Below are 18,409 nucleotides of genomic sequence, written 5' to 3' on the forward strand. Positions count from 1 at the left end.
AACGAAAGACACAAATGGAACTGTGTACGCGACTCTCTACTAATTGGCAGTAAAGTCGGCGAATGTGATTATCTTGGTATCATGTCGTAAAACACCGTAATTAACTGTAACGTATTAGAATTAATCTTATTGAACGGAGCGATTAAGTGTCATGAACTTTGATTATTGTCAAGATTATTGTAAAAGAAATGTTATATTCAGAAGATATTTCCATATATTAATTCGACTGAATCTCAGTATCTTCAGTATCTGAGAGAATTTAAAAAAGAAAATTATTGATAACGAACGTAACAGCCTTTTGATTACGGATTAATATTAAGGCAATGATCGGTAGCCGCGGGGGAAAAACAATTACAGGAAGAAATATTATGGGATTATACGTTCAGGAAGACAACATTATCTTTTTGTGAGATAAACCGTACTTGAATTATATTATAAATGCACCTGTCTGCTTGTCACGTGATTCCTGCTATCTAGAAACATTCAAACGCTGTACTTATTGCGCAATTCGTGCAAAGCCAATGTATCTCTAACATATGCAGTGTATGATATAGCAGTTGTGTGATATAAGAATTCAAAAACTTATCAGCTATTGTAAAAATAATGAAAAATTAATAGTAATCTTCGTTTCACTATATTAATTCATGAATAAATTCATAAACTCCTAATTATCAAATCAATCTTCTAATACTACTTATCTATCAAGAAAATAAGAAGATGCAAAGATTCAAAGTTCTCACCGTCAGTAGAGTGAATGACTCGAATATCGCACTTCCCTATAAACACATGTCTAACGATTAGATAGAATATAATATCATATACGTAACAATACATCCGATAGAAGTCATAGCTCAGTCTTGGCCAATTACAAATTACATGCTATTTTGCGACAAGTTGCCCTATTTCGCGTACGGCTTTTACAGTTATGTGCATAGATTAATTTCGGACGTTGACTCTAACTCCTTCAACTCGTTCATTATGCGTGGCATGTGATGCGAAGATTATGCAACCATACGCAGTTCGATAGTAACGCATTGTTCGATCAACTTAACTTTCAAACCATAAAAAAGTTAGAAGCGCCGCGTGTTCGCGCTAGGCAAATCATCGCTCAGGTTCCCTTCTAAATTTCTTTTCAATTTTCTCGCCAGTTTGAGAGAACGAAACGTGCTAGCCACGGCGATGCAAATGATTATAATTACGGGACGGATGGCGGCTCCGTTACTCGAGGAACGTCAATTTCATCCACAAGCATCTCTTTTCTTTTTACGCCGAGCGGCGGTCAAAGTTAATGCCCGGCGTGTAAAGAGCAATTGCAAAAACGCATTATCTCTATGAAATGTAGTAACCTTTCATCCCGTCTCCTTCCGATTAGATTATGGTAAAACGCGGAAAAAATTGGAAGTCTGCAATTTAAGCTTAATGTAAATAAACTAGGAAACATAAACGATATTCTGTTTTAAAGCGATATTTTATAATCTTTGAGAACGTAAGTAAGAGTATGATGGACGTCTTTGTGCATTTTTAAATATTGATCAATTTCGAAACCTAGTACAAAAATTACAAGATATTTAGTACAAATACATCTATATTTCGCAGAGATCACAAATATATTACTAAACTTCAACGCTTATTATATGGTTAAAAATGAAAATACCAAGATTATATTAGATATTGAGAAGCGGAATTCCTGTAATCCGTTAGACAACGAATAAAGAAGCAGTTAACTAATCGAGATAATTTTAATGTAATATTGCATCAAATTCAACGAAACTGAAAAACGTGACGCCTCTCACGTTTTTCCTTTCGTGACTGGCGCGAACACTATTTGTGTAGGCTGTAGAATCACGTGAGACGTTGGAGGAACGAAAATAACGCTCGAGAATACAAGAGAAGGAAGAGTAGATGAAAAGGTGCTTGTGATCACGTAGAACTTATAGTGACGAACATGTGAAGATCCGTTGCGTCATTCTCGCCTGCATTCATCGTGGTATTCCTAAATATGATTCAGCTAAACGGAACACGTGACGATATGTGTATTCTCCAACAAACCAGCAGATTCGCGCAAAATGTACGCGCCGATATTATATCTGCGGCATACTATCGACAAGATTATTCGATAAAAAAAGTTGGTGGATGCTCTACTCTGATTCGAGATAAGTACTAGACGAGGTTTAATTTTTTGCACACGAGTTTTTAAATAAGTCTATTGTTTCTCGCGGGATTCCTCTTGTAGCAAATGTTGTTCAACGGGATTGGTCAATCCTAATCGTTTCATTCAATTGTCATGTACATTCCACCGCGATGAAACTTAAACTATGATTGCCGAGAATGACATCACTCTTTGCATTATCAGTTTTTGGAGCGATGATAATGAAAATTGGAGAAACAGTTTCAATAAAATTTCTGACGGATGAATCCAGACATACAAAATTAAGCTAATTAATAAATACAACATACTTACATATGTTCCCTAGAGTTTTAAAATCCCATTACCTCTAAAATTCCACTATAAAAATAATCGAGCGCGTCGATTAGATCCACAAGAACTCCCTTTTCAAATTATATAAATCTTTATGAAAACAGTTCGAGTAAATTTAACGCAGTACTAAGTCCAAACAAAATATCCAGTTAGATAGCATTCCACGGACCCCAATCGTATGTATTTTTAGTCCCCTTAAAACGACACACATCCTGAAAGCTGATTTTTATTAGCCGCGCAGTGGGGATCGAGAAGAAAGCACCACATGGATCGATAGACACTGTTTCTCGGGGAAAAAGGAACGCACGTTGCGTCATACGACGCGTGCGCAACGTCACCTTTAATTTCCGAAAATCTATGCCGCGATCTACGTACTTCGCCGCATCAGCCAAGTTACCGATGAATTCGAAGTAACGTCCACGCGACGCGTGAACGATCGACACGTGACACGGGGTCAATGTGAAAATTTATCGGAAAAACCGAACGCGAATTTATCATTTCGGCGATACTCGGTTGTATTACCGGTTTCATCAGCCCCAACGCGCCGGCTGAAGCCTATGGGAGGTATAAAAGGCGGGGGCAAGGTCACCTTAGCAAACAGAAGTCTCTGAGCTGTCAGACAAGTTGGACGTACGGACCTCCTGGTAAACCGCCCAAATAACCTGCTTGGTGTTAGCTTCATTTCTTTCTCTGCTTTCTGTTTTTCTTTCTTAAAGCAACTATGAGGTTAGTGTATATATGTTTTATTCTTTACGTTCGTCGCGTTTCAAGTTATTATACGGCGAGATTAGTCGATGTGTCGATGTTTGAAAGTTAGTGTATAACGACGCGTCGTATAAGGATGAATCCTGTTACGCGATGTGGGGCACCATTCCCATAGAAGAAACTGGGTCACAGCACAGTTCTGTATTCCGTGAATTGTTCACTTGGTGATACTTAATTAACAGAATTAGTTCGCTCGTTTTGCTAGCGTATTCTAGCGGTGATGGGTACTAATATCTGTTCTCGATGTTGTTTGTAGTTTCTTAGTTTGATTTATTTGAGTAATTGCTTGCAGTTTCCTGTGTAACCTGCATTTCTATAGTACGTATAACTTTGAACGTTGGTACACGTGCTTGACGTACTACTAGTGACACCTTCAGAGCTTGCTTGTATTATCTACGTTCTACGTTTCATTCACGTAATCGATATAGTAAACGAATAGATAACTATGAACAAGGAAAAATGTCGCTTCCTACCTAGCTGCTTTAAGCCAAACTGGTAAAAATTCATTTCTAATTCGTCTAAGTGTAAATATATAAAGCGCCATGTAATTAAAAATTAACGACATTATTTTTATTGTATTCTTCTTTCTTTTTTTCTTGTTTTCTTCTTCTTTTTTTTTGTGACTAACATATTCTATTTTTTCTTCCTCTATTCTTTGCATGAACGAAACGTATCATTTGGAAGATGGAGAGGTCACGAAATTTTGAAACTCTGAAATTTTCGTAACCTTTCCGGCTTTGAGAGACTGATAAGCAAAAAAATAAAACGTTAGGAATTCTTGCAATACAAAGAGTAGCTATTCTGACACATACGCTGATTGAAGCACATTTTTGTAACAATAGAACGTTTCTAAAATTTTCGCAATAGCACGAGCGCACGCTATGACCTTTTTGACCTTCATCGACCTTTGCGTGCAGAAAATTCAAAAGTAGATAAGAATCAGCTAGCCTATTACACATTAGACAATATAATAATTTTTTCTAGGAGAATGGCATTGTTGAAAAATAAATTATTAAACACGGTGATAGAGCCGGTTGCCACGGGAAAAAACAAAGTTACCGTGGTCGGCGTCGGCCAAGTCGGTATGGCTTGTGCTTTCAGCATCTTAACAGACGTAAGTTTTACATTCCGAAATCTGAATATTTATAATTTACTAAACAACAATCTACAACCGAAATTTGAATTTTTTTCGTATTGCAGAATGTTTCGAGCGATTTGGTGCTCGTAGATGTAATGGCGGATAAGCTAAAGGGAGAGATGATGGATTTGCAACACGGTAGCGCGTTCTTGAAAAACGCGAAGATCAACGCCAGTACCGATTACTCTGCTACAGCGAATTCTAGTTTATGCGTTGTGACCGCCGGTGCTCGTCAAAGGGAAGGCGAGACGAGGCTGGATCTTGTTCAAAGAAACACAGATATCTTCAAAGGCATCATCCCGCAGCTAGTCAAATATAGCCCGGACACGATTCTCTTAATCGTCTCGAACCCGGTAGACATTTTGACCTACGTGGCGTGGAAGCTTTCAGGCCTGCCAAAGAACCGAGTGATTGGAAGTGGAACCAATCTGGACTCCGCCCGATTCCGTTTCCTTTTGTCGCAGAAATTGAACGTCGCACCCACATCCTGTCACGGCTGGATTATCGGAGAGCATGGCGATACGAGTGGTACGTTGATGCGCAATATTCAAAGGTTGATTGGTTTTTTAGTGCTCACAGCTGATTAACGATTGTTATCTGTGATAAGGAAACAAAGTGTCGCGTTATCAAACTTAAATCGTAATTTTACCGAATTTTCACGTGAACGACGAGTGAAATGTATTTTTATAGACTGCTGGTAGTTTATAATATTCGTTTCATTATTATTTTCAGTACCCGTATGGTCTGGAGTGAACGTTGCTGGCGTCAGGTTGCGCGACCTCAACGAAAACGTTGGTACGGACAAAGACACTGAGAATTGGGGTGAACTGCACAAACAGGTTGTAGATAGCGCATACGAGGTGATCAAACTAAAGGGTTACACATCGTGGGCTATTGGTTTGAGCGTTGCGAATCTCGCGTCTGCTATATTGCGAAACTCCAACCAAGTTCACGCCGTATCTACCATGGTTACCGTAAGTCGATAACTCGTGTTTCTTATATAAGTAACGCGCGATTGTAGTATCATCGTGGATTGCAAAATGAGTTGCTGAAACGTCTAGACGTTTAAAAAATTGTTTGTTGCTGAACTCATCGTTCAGTGAGCAATGATCCTCATATTCGATTGTTTTCAGGGATACCACGGAATCAAGAAGGACGTGTTCTTGTCTCTGCCTTGCACCTTGGGTGAAAGTGGTGTCTCGTGCGTTGTTCAACAGAAGTTAACAGAGGGCGAGACTGCTCTTCTGCACCAGTCAGCCGATATGATGCACGACGTGCAAAAGGACTTAAAATTTTAAATAATTCGTTTCATTTTGCGCGTTGAAATAACTCTTTCTCCTAAACAAAGGGAATCAATCATCTTGTAACTCAATGTCGTGTGTGTTTATGCACTCAAAGTATTGATTCTTGACAAGCACCTTTGGTTTCTACTTACAGTTTATTACTTAAGTTCATGTGGCCAATACTTAAGAGTGCTATTAAAAATATTTAAATTTTATTTATATGCATAAACACGCCAAAAAAACACGCTCTGATTTGATGAATGATATAAATGATTCAACAATTAGAATAATCTTTTGTATAAAGAAAATATGTGTTCGCGTGACCACGAAGTATTAATTACTGTTGTATCGATGTTTAACATTTACAACAAATTTGATTGCATTCAGTTGGTTTAATACGACATTATATATTATAACGTACTAATTATATTATTATCATATATAAGTTATATGATACACTAATTTTACGATGTACGTAATTATGATTTGACGCAAGACAAGATACTTAATCGATAAGTCGAAGTACAAATATGTACGATAAACAATTATCAGCCACGATACGACTATCAGACAGAACTTGAAATAGAAATTTAAATTGATTCGTAATTTATGTTTATCTTATACTTGTCAGAGATATCAGACGATTCTCAAAATGTTCAATGTCTACCTCACGAAACTCGCATAGACTGATCTGTATTTTCATACGAAATCTAGAGTACTATTTCCTAATTGATCCTGTTATCAAACGTATCACACATTGTCTTGTATATTTATACCAGTGATATAATAAATCAATACTGTTTAGCTAAGCCAATGAAACGATTATTTTTATCTTAAGATTTGTCATACGACTGTTTGTTATTATAAGATGAATCTATCACAATCATGCGCTGAAATCGAATCCTTGTAACCATGGATTGTTTAACAATTGATAAACCGACGCAATGACGATTCACTAGGCGCGTTATGATCGGCAGCGCCTTCTTTTTAATGAAACGTCAATTAACCTTGTGCGATGTGACATTTTTCGCGATAGAGGGGACACGGGAATTAAACAAAATCATCAGGTGTTAGAAGCAATGGTTTTGTCGCGCATGCTGTCGATTTCGTCGCTGCCGGCATGTGTGAAATGTACGATATGTACGATATCGAGGAGAAGCTTTGCCAGCAAACACTTTCGTCGTAGTTTACCGCCAACGATACTAAAGGACATTTTCGCCGGTGGCAAGACGAAGAAAATCGCGTCCGCTGATTTTGGCAAAGACGCCACCGCTGGAAACGATTTACAGAGAGCGGTCAGTTTCGTGTAAGCGATCTATACTCCTTTACCTACTGACCGCTCTTTCTTTAACACCTATTTAACATTGGAATTCTACGTATAAAATGCATATCTCAAATTACTTCTTTGTTACATTGAAATTAAACAATTTACCAAGTTCTTTCTTAAATATTAAGTCAGTATAAAAATACGATCATTAAATATAACGCAAAGAGCCAATAAAGAAAGAATATTGAAAAGTACATTAAGAATTGGAATTCCGAGAAGTTGATCTTCATTAAAAATACATAGCTTGGAATCGTACCAACAAGACTGTAGCCTCTTTTAAACGCAAAATACCACTCATTTCATATGTCGTAACTGGACAAATGCATCGTGAATGTCGAATTGACAGAAGGTGTACCAGTGTTACGATAAAATGATAACTTTTCATTTCAGACCACCATGTCTGAAGGAAGAGCTGCTTTGCAAGTTTGCGGAACCAGTACGAGATTGCTGTCACAAGGTGACGATCGTAGGTTCGGGAATGGTCGGCGTGGCCTGCGCGAACTCGCTTCTCTTCCAGGTACATCGGTACCAATCTTTTACATTTTTCGACCCTTGAACGACGAACTTATCAAACGTTCGAGACTATCGAGTTTATTTTGAACACGAGTGAAAGTTCGATAGACGTCTCACGTAGTAAATCCGCGGCAACTAAGTCCAGGAATATGACAGAAGTCCTGGAAAATGTCCTCGTGTTACATACACGTGCATTCTCGATAATGGAAAGTCACGTCGAGTCACTTGGGCATTTGTAATTTTTCCGTTGCTTCATCGCAGAACATCACCCCGCACATTGCGATAGTCGATGCATTCCCGAAGAAGCTGGAGGGGGAAGGAATGGATTTTAATCACGGCGCGGTATTTTTAGGAGATCCACGCATAGATTTCGACACAGGTAACGATGTTTACTTTAAAAATAGTTTCATTGAGCATGTGACAACTTTCACGACGAAGGTTTAATTATAAAGAGCGTGGTAAATGATTAAACAGATAGAGGAATAAGAAGAATGTTGTTTCAGACTTTTGTATTACAAGCAACTCGAAGGTGATCGTTATAACTGCGGGCGCGAGACAAAAGAAAGGTGAATCGCGGTTAGATTTGGTACAACGCAATTCGGAGATTATGAAGAACATTATACCTACTTTGGTTAGTTATAGTCCGAATGCTGTGTTCGTGATCGTCAGTAACCCAGGTTAAGTATAACATAAAAAGAGAAATCTTCAGATTTATCTGTACAACGGAAGACAATACATCGAAGTCAATGTTAAGCCGCGAGTAGAAACGGAACTTTTACTTTCAGTTGACATTTTATCGTGGATAACGTGGAAAGTGAGCGGACTACCGGCCGGCCGAATAATCGGAAGTGGGACTAGTCTCGATTCAGCAAGGTTTCGTTACTTAATCGCTGATCGTATAGGGATAGCACCGAGCTCGGTTCACGCGTACATCATCGGCGAGCACGGGGACAGTCAGGGTGAGTTCGAAAATCGGCCACGTTTGCGGCGAATTCGACGCGTACTCTACGTGATCTAATTTTTTACATTTTGACGGAGGAGAAAGCACACGTTACGTATCGCGTCTGTTTAAGTCCGTTTGACGTTTCCTAGTTCCACTCTGGTCTGGAATAAATGTCGCTGGTGTGCAATTTCGCGACATTCTGCCGAATATCGGCCTCGAAACCGACGAAGAAAGATGGTTCGAAATTTCCAAGGAAGTCGTCAGACTGTGAGCTCTAGCCTCCTGTTTCCTATTATATCTCAAATTGGTAGAAAGAATCGGCAAAATGAATTTTTTCCTTGTTTTCCAGTGGCGCCACGGTTAGGTGTTTGAAGGGATATTCCAACACAGCAATTGGCCTTTCGGTTGCTCACATCGTAACGGCTATTCTGTCCAACTCGCAGACGGTTATACCGGTTTCAACTTTAGTTCAAGTATTAATTAAACTTTGAGCCTAAACTTTTTACTTAAACTGTGACTCAGATCGTACTTTGTGATCGAAGTCGATTACATAAAAATTTCAGATCAGACGTGATAAGGACTAGACAGTTCTACGCAGAAGATTGCTTTGAATCTTATAATATCTCTAGTCGATTTTGATTGGACAAATTTCGTTTGTAGGGTCATCACGAAGTTTGTCAAGAGATTTTCTTGTCGCTGCCCTGTTCCATAGGTGAGAATGGCGTCACGAATATCGTGCGAATGCGAATTACAGAATTCGAGAAGAAATTGTTTCAAACATCAGCGAACGTTGTATACAACGTGCAAAAGGATATCAAAACGTGATCGTTCGAATCGTCTTTCTAAATAATATCGTATTGTTTAATTGTGATGATTAACTTTTTTGTAAAAAGTGTACTTAAATATATAATGTGCCACGCTGCTCGATAAATGATCGAATATTACATATTCGCGGCTTTCGATCGATTATTTCAACGAGAGAAAAATAACATTCAAACTACTTCCCCGACTTATCTCACCTGCAATCGCAGCCTGTCTCGAAGCACGAGTCAAATACGTGCGATGACGAAGCCCGCGTCTACCCGCCTTTTTTTTCTCTCCTCATTTGTGAATCACTGATGTCGTTTTCATCCAATCGATGACGTCAATGACCTATCTACAGATGTCCCGAAGAACATTAAAGGATATTTCGCCGATTTGCATACGCATGAGTTCCCTGAACTCATTCTTAAAACGATATTTTTTCAAATGAAAATTCAAATTCATAGCTCTGTTGTTGCATCAAGGATTTAAGTATTTCGCTAAAATTCAGCATTAGTACACAATTTTCAGATTACGCGAATAGGTGCGTTCCCTATGGTACACGTAAAAAAGGCAATAGGTGACCGGTGGATGGTACCAGAAGGTCGCGATTCCGCCGCAGGCTAGGCCACGGCAAGGTGAGAGAACAGTGTGGAGATCGACCGCGAGATGTCGCATTGAAATGCTCGGGTAAGGCGACAGCCGCACGAGCCGCGATGTTACAGCATTCGAACGCTAACAGTGCCGTAAGAACAGCGCTATTTTTCGAAGAATTCTCGTTTGAGAGCGTTTAGAGTTCTCCGAACAAAATGTTGCATCGTTATAAAATCTGTTCGCAACCACAAAGATCTCGAGATTATCGAGAAGTTTGATGGTTCTAATCACCTGAGGAGATTATCAGTTAAAGATTAATGAAGGGATAAGAAAAGAAGGATTAACGCGATATCTCTGATTTAAAAACGTAAGAAGAAGAAGCAGGAATTGTGAAAATAAGTAGTCGTCTTGATATCGAGCAAAGAAGAAAACACCAGGTCAGAAACGCTCTCCTTTTACTTGGTTCGAAAGCAGATCCATTTGAAAGGCGAGGCGTGTCATTGATTTTTAAAAGAATTCTTCGTGAATTGTGTCGTAACACGCGCGCGAATCCTTTTGTCGACCAATAGAAATTCTTTCGATCGTTTCGGACTGGACGCGTGCCTTGGGACCTCGACGTGTCTCCAGGAATCGTAATTAGCAAGGAAAATATTTTACAAACGACAATCTGTTTGCTTGGCAAACCGAGCCTGGAACTTATAGTTGATAAGCTTGACGAACCTTTGCTCGAGAGTACAGCACTGATGAATCTAATGAATTTTAATTTTAGAACAAAGCTTTCCAAAATATTAAAGTATCCGCTAGTACGCTTACTGCATCAATCAGTATTCTTAATACGATATGCCGTTTTTAATATTACCATGTTAACGACTTTTACCATCGATCGCGTCAAATACAGAGTCCATAAAAATTAAGATAAATTGTTATAAGAAAATAAAAGAAAAAAGTAATCTCGGCTCGAGTGTACAAAACGATCGGCAAAGGAGCAAGGTAACAAGACACGTTTACACGGTACTGAGGCCCAGGTGGAGGTGGTAGCCGGGCCCCGTTCTCTGTTGGTCCTGTCGTCTGTCAGTGGAGCTCAGTCAGCAGACAGTCGGTCCGTCCGGTCAGCTGGTTCCGTTTATTCGTGTTAGAAGCTTCCTGATGGTAAGCCGAACGTGAAACACCTGATAGAACCCGGTAATCGAACCTCGATCATCAAGGATTGGCGAAAGACTCAGCGGCCCGCGCGCCGTATGTGCGCGAGTGTACAACTTCTCCACCGGAAACACCAACGGCACGGTGCGAGGTACCAACTAAATCGAACGATAGGAACAAGTGGCGGAGGAAATCGAAACACAGGAAGAAGATAGAAACGCGATAGGGACGGTGTATACCTGGTCAAGTAGAAAATGACTATATCGTACGCGAGCGAAGTGCCAAACGGCTCCAGCTTCGGTTGCTTCTGGAGGATCCTGGTCAAGTGAGTTTACGATATCGATTTCTTTCCCCCGAACGATCGTTCGTTTCTTTACGCGAAATCAGACGAATTTTACGATTCGTACACGCTATCGAGATTGGTCAGAAATTTGGTGACAGTGTGACAGGTTGAACAAATCTGATGCGCACTACGAGGCCTTAGCAACAAGTTTGTCAAGCTACGTTGTCTGTAGTTGTTTTCATTCTGCTCTGTTCTCTATCCTCGATCGTTAGAACACCACTGCTCGCGCTATCTGCACTTTGTCCCTTCATCGACTCCACCACGTTCTTTGGTCGCGAGTCGCGACATTATCGTCTCGCAGCTCGGAACAGTAGGAAACAACGCGACACGGTAGGTTACGGACGGTTCTCGACACACACGGAACATCGAAAAGGTGGTGCTCTCACTTTCCTTACGGTGGATTAATTTCACGCTGACTACGAAAGAGGACGAGACGCGACGGTCTGTTCGACCGGTCTCTCTGGCTAAAATTCGTACACGCTCGCGTTCCTCTACGTAAAGTAAACGGAGACGTTCTGTAACGAGAATGGACTTGCAAAATTGTCACGATTCGTGATTCGTATTTTGAGCAGAAACGTATGAAAATAGCAAAGCGAGCAAAACTTTCGACACGCGTGCGCCCGAGCCAAGCGTTCCAAGATACTGGAGCACGCTTCTAGACAGTTTACATAGTCGGCATGCCATGTAAGACGAAGATATTGCGATATTGTGACCAGTGGATCGTTGTGCAACGTTTAACTTTCGACTCGATGTACTGTGTTCTCGATTTAGAGCCCGGCTGCATAGGAGGAGAAGAAGGAGAGGCTAGCCGAGTCCTTGGACAAGGATTCTGTAAACGCACGTGTAGAAAATAAGGAAAACCAATAACGTATAGACTTTTCTGATCGTTGTTCTATTTTCCTCGTTTTTTTATATTTGTCGTTCGATCGATTCGCTATCTTTACGAGCGATACGTTAGATGGTCGTGGAACAGGCTGGTACGCGTCGAAACAGAAATTGTCCTGATTTTTTTCCCTCAGAACGTACGGTTATATGAATCACAGTAGCGGAGCACGTAAAACCCGCTAGCACAGAAATGGTGCTCGGTCAACGCTTGCCTGTACGTTTTAAGGAAATAAGGTCGTCGATACATTGATTTTAGCCGTAACGACTCGAACGTTACGTGGAATATCGGTACGCTGTTTCTGTACTCTTCTGCCACGGGATTTTCGTTCCAGTTGTCGCTTACGACCAAATGAAACGGTAGTATTTGAATACCCCTATGTCGTGCCACGTTTATTGTGTACCGTTCAATTGTATTATATTATCTAGATACTGATTCATCTAACCGTACTCGATATGAATATGGACTTGTTCAAAGTTTCGTTTTTTTTCTTTTTTAACTTATTTATGTAAATTTTTCGTGTCGACACGATGTTGTTAGGATCTTTTAAATATTATTTATCGTCGATGGTCGACTTAATTTCCGTTTAGGAAAACTATCCATTCATTACACAACTTTGCTCAGAACTCGATGACATCAATGCTCGCGTAGATCCAATGGCGCTAAATTATATGTTATACAATGAATCTTATGTAAATGTTCGATGATCATCTGTACAGTTAAAGACGGGTTTGTCTACCCGTCGAAGTCTAAACATCGTGCTAGCCAGAGTTCTCAGAACGGGACAACAGACATACAGAATCACTTGATTAAATAGTATCCGTTCAACGGTATCGACATAGCTACATTTGTGAACGCGCGAAACGCAAACCTAAGTCTGTCAATAGACTGACGGAAGAAGCACGTGATGCACGTGTAGAATCACGAGTAAAATCGGTTTCCCCGTTTAGTATCTTGTCCAGATTTTACATCAGTTACGCGGAAATGTCTTTCTACGTGATACCAACATGACTCGACTTAATAATCGACAGGTGAAAAAAATCTATAATTTTCTATAATTTTCTGCGGTTGAAATAAACGACCGGGTATTAATCAAAGACATTAATAAAAATTTCGTGACGCAAGGTAAATTCTGTCGACGCAGAATCGCATCGCGAATTCCTCGCTCGTGATTGTTCGTGAAAACGCATAATCGTAGTCGGAATATCGTTGCATACGATTTGCAACGTCCTTGCCGAAGCTCGTTTATTGACATTTCCACGACCTTTAGAGCCGCGGCGTTGGTGGATCCTCGGTTGATCTCGGTTTCTCTCCGGACTGTGGGCGCCAGCTTGAAAACGGCCTTAACGGCTTTCACGTAAGATCTCGCTTTCCTAGGCTCGTTACACGCCGCGCGACACACTCCTTGCACGCAGAGTAATAGCGACGACCGACGACTATCTATAAATAACCAGCAACTTCCAGAAATAGAAAACACTTTCGTGATAGCGCACGCAAAACGATACCGTAGTGTCACCGCTGGTATCTGTACGAATGCAATCTGTAGGTATTTCATGCTCGATTCAGAGGAGATATTGCCGTGTAGTTGGCTGTAATTTACCATCGAGCTCAGCAAGCTCAGAACGTTCACGAATAAGTACAATGTCCAAAAGCTAATTGTTTCGATATCGCTGTGCAATTCCAATATTCGTATTCGATCTTTCTCTTCTGAATAAGTATTGTATTTTCAGCCAAGGTACTTGACGTACCGTGTATCGTTGCATGCTGATTTACATACTGGCAGCTAAATCATTTTCGCAATAGATTATACCGTTGGCTTGCGAGGCAAACGTGTTGAACGAACCCAAAGAACAGGGGGACTTCTGCCGTGTATCTCAAGGTTGTGCCATTTTACCTTTTATTTCATCGTGTGTATACTGCAAATGTTCTTCGATCGTACGTACTCATCTACCAATACGCCTTCACTATAAAAATATCACGTAATAGAGAGGCAAAAAGACAAGGAATGGTCGTAAAGAGGCAGGCATACAGAAAATCTTGCAGTTTCAATATACGGTTCCTGATACCGTAGAGTTTCACGCTAGTCGAGATGGAACCGGCATGCGAGAAGCTTCTTTTTCTCGTGTAAGTCTTCCGGAACAGTCCATACCAGCTTTCCTATCCGCCTACCGGACTGGGCAACCAAAGAGAATGACGCGATCGAAGATCTATAAATACCCAGGAGAGTCCAGAACGATCTATAAATACAAATCCACTATCCAGGAATAGAAAATCGCGGCTGATTCTCCGCTGGGATGGTAATCATTAACCGTATGAATTCTCGAGGCTTGCCGATCTGTTATGAGGTTAGAAGCGTGGTCATTAAGTCGATTTCTGATTGACGGTTAGAAATAGTGCGTTCGCGTGTAGATTATGAGCTAGAAGAAGTTAAACCGACCACTACGATAGACACGATAGGCAACGGTAGAAGTTCGCGGGTGTTTATTTTTCTGATGTTTTGCCAGGTTTAGAATCCGAGCATCGATATAGAGCCACCAACGTGTATACCTGTATACACATGGACGCGTAACAGTTGCGCCGATCACGCGCGCTAAATAGGCCTAGCGCGTGAACGGAAGAACTATGGCAGCGAATCGCACGCGTGAAAGCAAGAACGGTTTTCACGGTGCACGGAAGACTGACCAAGATAAAGCGGCAGGATGACGATATTCGTCTGCAAGCTCGCGAAAAAGTGAAATCCAGGAATTCTTGCCTGATTTCAAATGACTCGTCATATTTCTCGTTCGCCGCGGTTCTTCTCGATCCCTCATCGCCGGCGCCAACTCGGAAATAGAATTTCTAACGGAGTGAAATCAATTTAGCATACCGAACGAAACACCGTGCGCACTTACTTTACGAAAGCATTACCACGTAGAATTATCTGTAAAAAGACGCACAGCGAGAAACTCTGTCTGATTTCACGTGGAAAATATTTCCCATCCGATGCTGATAACTCGAATCGCGCGAATGGCGATAAAACACGAAAAGAGAGAATTCCTACCGATAATCCATCGCTCATATACATTCGTAAACGTTACAAATTGTGCTAAAATTCTTTGCAAATATGAAATTACTTGCAGTCTAAATATCAAGACGACGACGATCGGCGACGATCGAACAGCCGAACGCGACAACTTTCTTCGATCGGCGACCGTGAGGAATCGTGCAATGGCGCGAGCTCGGGGAACTAGGCCATTGTCTCTCAAATTGGACGATCAGGAGCGTCTCATAAGAATGCAAAAAGCCGGGATCGGTTAGTCCGTATTGCAGCGGCGCGCATCGGTGGTCGGCGGCGCGTCGAAACGACGCTACCGATTGGTCACGTTCGTGCTCGTGTGTCGCGACGACACACCGTCCTGTCGTGTCCTGTCGTGTTGAGTTGTGTCGAGTGGTGCGCGCCTCTCTCGCGAATTTAACGCTGCCTCGCGCCGTCTTCGTTTCTTTCACGAGGCTGCATCGAACCGGGTGCACGAACGTTGTTGCATTCGCACTACGCCGAATGACAATGAGACACAGACCGCGCACCGCACACACGCTCCTAGTGTATGACACACATTTCGTTCACCTCTCTTGTCTTCCGCGGACTGCAGCGGGTACTAAGCGCGGACGCGCGCGCGTTTCTCGCACGCCAGAGTACAGGTGTGTGTACGTGCACCGGATTGCTTGCGAGTATGTTTGTACTTATGCGAACGCGCTATCGAACCTCCTAGAAACATCGGGTGGACCAGAATTCCCTTCCTTCCTCCCAGGATCATCCTGGAGCAATTTCCTTAATAATTTGTGCGTTCCGAGACTTGCAAAATAAATTAAATTCTGGTAATATTTGCGAAGTTGAAGCCAAATTTTTGTTTGCCCTTGGAACACAAACACAAAGCCTGTGGAAGCACAAAGAACGAGCGAGAATAAGTGTAAAAACCTTACACGTATAAGAACTGTTTAATTGTTTCCATGCACTTCTATTCGCGACCATTTGTTTTCCCTCATCAGCAAGGATTGTATGTGCACTTGCTTGATCATTTCCCGGAAGAAACTGAACACGTCTAAGAAGAAACAATTTAGTCTAACGATTTACAGTGTCAGATGCTGGCTCAAAAATTGATTACAAACTTTTCAGTTCTTTTGTGTTGTAAAATACCTATTACCGACTTCTATAGTTGACGTCAATTATTCAGAAGTCACTACAACAACCCATTTTTCTATTCGCTTCTTTTTTTTTACCGCAAGATACTCGATGCCTACATTAATTTACAAGCTTTGATAAATCAGAAAACTATTGTATCAAGAAGTAGCGTATTTTCACAATTTCTGAGACTATTAACAGCCACATAAATATTTCTGTCATAAGAGATATTTCATAAGAGTTATTCCATTAAAATTTACTTTCGTATGTTACACTTTGACTTAAGAAAGTCCTGCGATTTGTCTGATCTGCATCTCAATGCTTGCAAGAGGGGATAGACGTTTTTCGGGCGGGCACAGGCGCGGAACAAGAACAGGGAACTCGTTTTCTCTTCCGCGAAGACACTTGTGAATAGTTTCCATTGGTCCTTGATCGGGCCGCAGAAGAGTACGCGTACGCGGGTTAAACGACACGACACAGGGACGAGCGAAGCTCCTTTGCGAGGAGCAATGGCGAAATAAACGTTTTACTGCCAGACGTGTGACGGGTACTCAGCTTTGCTCGTTTACTAATTAAAATGTGAAACCGTCCCCGAGATCACAGCGTGACCGAGGCTTACCGGTCGTATCTTCTGCTCCTCGGTAGTGAATATCACCAGCACCTGCCTGCCTTCGAATGCGTATTGCCTTTTGGATGCAATTGGATGGCTCGTGGATTCTGATTTACTTAGTCGGGTCTGTCATATTTCAAATGTTCAAGGAATCCGCGTTTTCTCAAAGATATGGAGTTCCTGGTATTATCGATGATAGCTGTTTCAGGTTAAAGATAATATTGAACAGTTTATTCTATGAACAGAATATTATATTTTCTACTCAAGGGAGAGATTTTTATTGCCTTCTGAGAATTTTTCTGACATAGAAGGATCAAGATTGTTTAGTAAATCTGGTCTTATGTGAGAAAAATTGCTATGTTCCATTATCTAAATTTTACTCTTATCTATATCCACGACTGTTCTATTACATATCCCAATATCGTATTAATTATGCAACTTAACTTAGTACTAGATTCGTTTCTTCTTCAAGTCGAACGTTGCTATAGAAATTTATGTTTTCAAAATACGGCACATAGAATAGAGGAACGAGAATCTCTATTGTTTGGACAGAGGGCCAATTTCACGTGCACGGAAGCGTCGATATCAAGGAAGCGACCGAGAAGTTTGCCAAAGTGAGGACGAACGAGGAGCATCACTCCGTGGAGCGTGACCGGCGTTAGTTATGCAACGTTTTGTAGCCTCGCGTCCTTGTTGCCCGCATTGGTATTATCTTGCTTAGAGCGAGGAATCAATTACAATTTGTTGCCTTGATGATGATTTTCTTGCCGAAAGGTGAAGGAGACTACCGGCCGATCAATATGCCGATGAGGCTTTTCAGAACGAGTCAAATGATTTTCATTTGATCGACAGATGCAAAACGAGGTCGTTGGAAAAGTCGCGAGACCGAGGAGAAACTTCTGTCTTTCTCTGTCCTCATAAAGAAAAAGAGGCGCCACTTGTTTTAACTAAAACACTTGCACAGTAACTCTTGCGAAATACGTACGAGCTAAGATATAATCTCGCATATCTGACAGAGACGTCTTCCACGCTATTTACGTTTCGTTGTCCTCAACAAGGAACGTTTTAACTAACAACCTACTTTGTACCAGTATTGAGACCCCCGTATAGATGAACGTGTAGAAATAAAAATAACGATTAAGAAAATATTCAGTCTTCGTCGAACCTCCTGAAAATCAGTAAGTCAAATGGAGCGACGAATTCGTGAGTCATCCCATGAATATCGACGAACCACCTGATCGTACCCAGAATTGACCTTGCGTCTGGCATTTATTTGACTCCACGTTTCCTTAAAATAAAATAAACAGGAAGATCCTCGGAAACGGCAGATAGCGAGTACGTATCGAGCTCATCAATAAACAAAATAAACTCGTATTTTCTCTATGATTAAGAAATTCGTTGATCGTTCGAAACTTCCGCCGTATTGGAGCA

General features: G+C 41.1%; 3 protein-coding genes across 4 annotated transcripts in view; all 3 read left to right on the forward strand.

The window, feature by feature from the left end:
- Nucleotides 1–2,879: 2,879 nt before the first annotated feature.
- LOC117204440 (L-lactate dehydrogenase-like) lies at nucleotides 2,880–6,475 on the forward strand. 2 transcript variants are annotated; one of them, XM_033441841.1, is made up of 5 exons: nucleotides 2,880–3,205; nucleotides 4,229–4,358; nucleotides 4,445–4,910; nucleotides 5,115–5,356; nucleotides 5,516–6,475. In XM_033441841.1, exons 1-5 carry the CDS (start codon nucleotides 3,201–3,203, stop codon nucleotides 5,678–5,680), a joined length of 1,008 nt encoding a protein of 335 aa, XP_033297732.1. In that variant the 5' UTR covers nucleotides 2,880–3,200; the 3' UTR covers nucleotides 5,681–6,475. The 2 variants fall into 2 exon arrangements, with proteins under 2 accessions (XP_033297732.1, XP_033297733.1); XM_033441842.1 differs by having other exon boundaries at nucleotides 2,880–3,123.
- A 269-nt stretch (nucleotides 6,476–6,744) lies between these two features.
- LOC117204441 (L-lactate dehydrogenase-like) lies at nucleotides 6,745–9,398 on the forward strand. Its single transcript, XM_033441844.1, has 8 exons — nucleotides 6,745–6,971; nucleotides 7,383–7,509; nucleotides 7,767–7,884; nucleotides 8,009–8,182; nucleotides 8,291–8,464; nucleotides 8,598–8,715; nucleotides 8,798–8,921; nucleotides 9,109–9,398. The coding sequence occupies exons 1-8, from the start codon at nucleotides 6,745–6,747 to the stop codon at nucleotides 9,271–9,273; spliced, it is 1,227 nt and encodes a 408-aa protein (XP_033297735.1). The 3' UTR covers nucleotides 9,274–9,398.
- A 1,500-nt stretch (nucleotides 9,399–10,898) lies between these two features.
- LOC117204380 overlaps nucleotides 10,899–18,409 on the forward strand; it is a 41,302-nt gene continuing 33,791 nt past the window's right edge. The window contains exon 1 of the mRNA XM_033441708.1: nucleotides 10,899–11,308. Within this exon, the coding sequence (XP_033297599.1) occupies nucleotides 11,238–11,308 (71 nt within the window). The 5' untranslated portion in view covers nucleotides 10,899–11,237. The remainder of the gene's footprint in view (nucleotides 11,309–18,409) is intronic.

Source organism: Bombus bifarius, unplaced genomic scaffold, assembly GCF_011952205.1.
Source record: "Bombus bifarius isolate JDL3187 unplaced genomic scaffold, Bbif_JDL3187 scf7180000007978, whole genome shotgun sequence".
In the NCBI taxonomy this organism is placed as follows: Eukaryota; Metazoa; Arthropoda; class Insecta; order Hymenoptera; family Apidae; genus Bombus; species Bombus bifarius.

What these genes read in the sequence shown, in the direction of transcription:
- LOC117204441 (XM_033441844.1), top strand. Translation starts at nt 6,745, where the DNA reads ATGGTTTTGTCGCGCATGCTGTCGATTTCGTCGCTGCCGGCATGTGTG. An exon ending in CGAACTCGCTTCTCTTCCAG is followed by an intron (nt 7,510 to 7,766) that starts GTACATCGGTAC and finishes GCTTCATCGCAG; the next exon opens with AACATCACCCCGCACATTGC. An exon ending in ACGCATAGATTTCGACACAG is followed by an intron (nt 7,885 to 8,008) that starts GTAACGATGTTT and finishes ATGTTGTTTCAG; the next exon opens with ACTTTTGTATTACAAGCAAC.
- LOC117204440 (XM_033441841.1), top strand. An exon ending in CTTTCAGCATCTTAACAGAC is followed by an intron (nt 4,359 to 4,444) that starts GTAAGTTTTACA and finishes TTCGTATTGCAG; the next exon opens with AATGTTTCGAGCGATTTGGT. An exon ending in CCGTATCTACCATGGTTACC is followed by an intron (nt 5,357 to 5,515) that starts GTAAGTCGATAA and finishes GATTGTTTTCAG; the next exon opens with GGATACCACGGAATCAAGAA.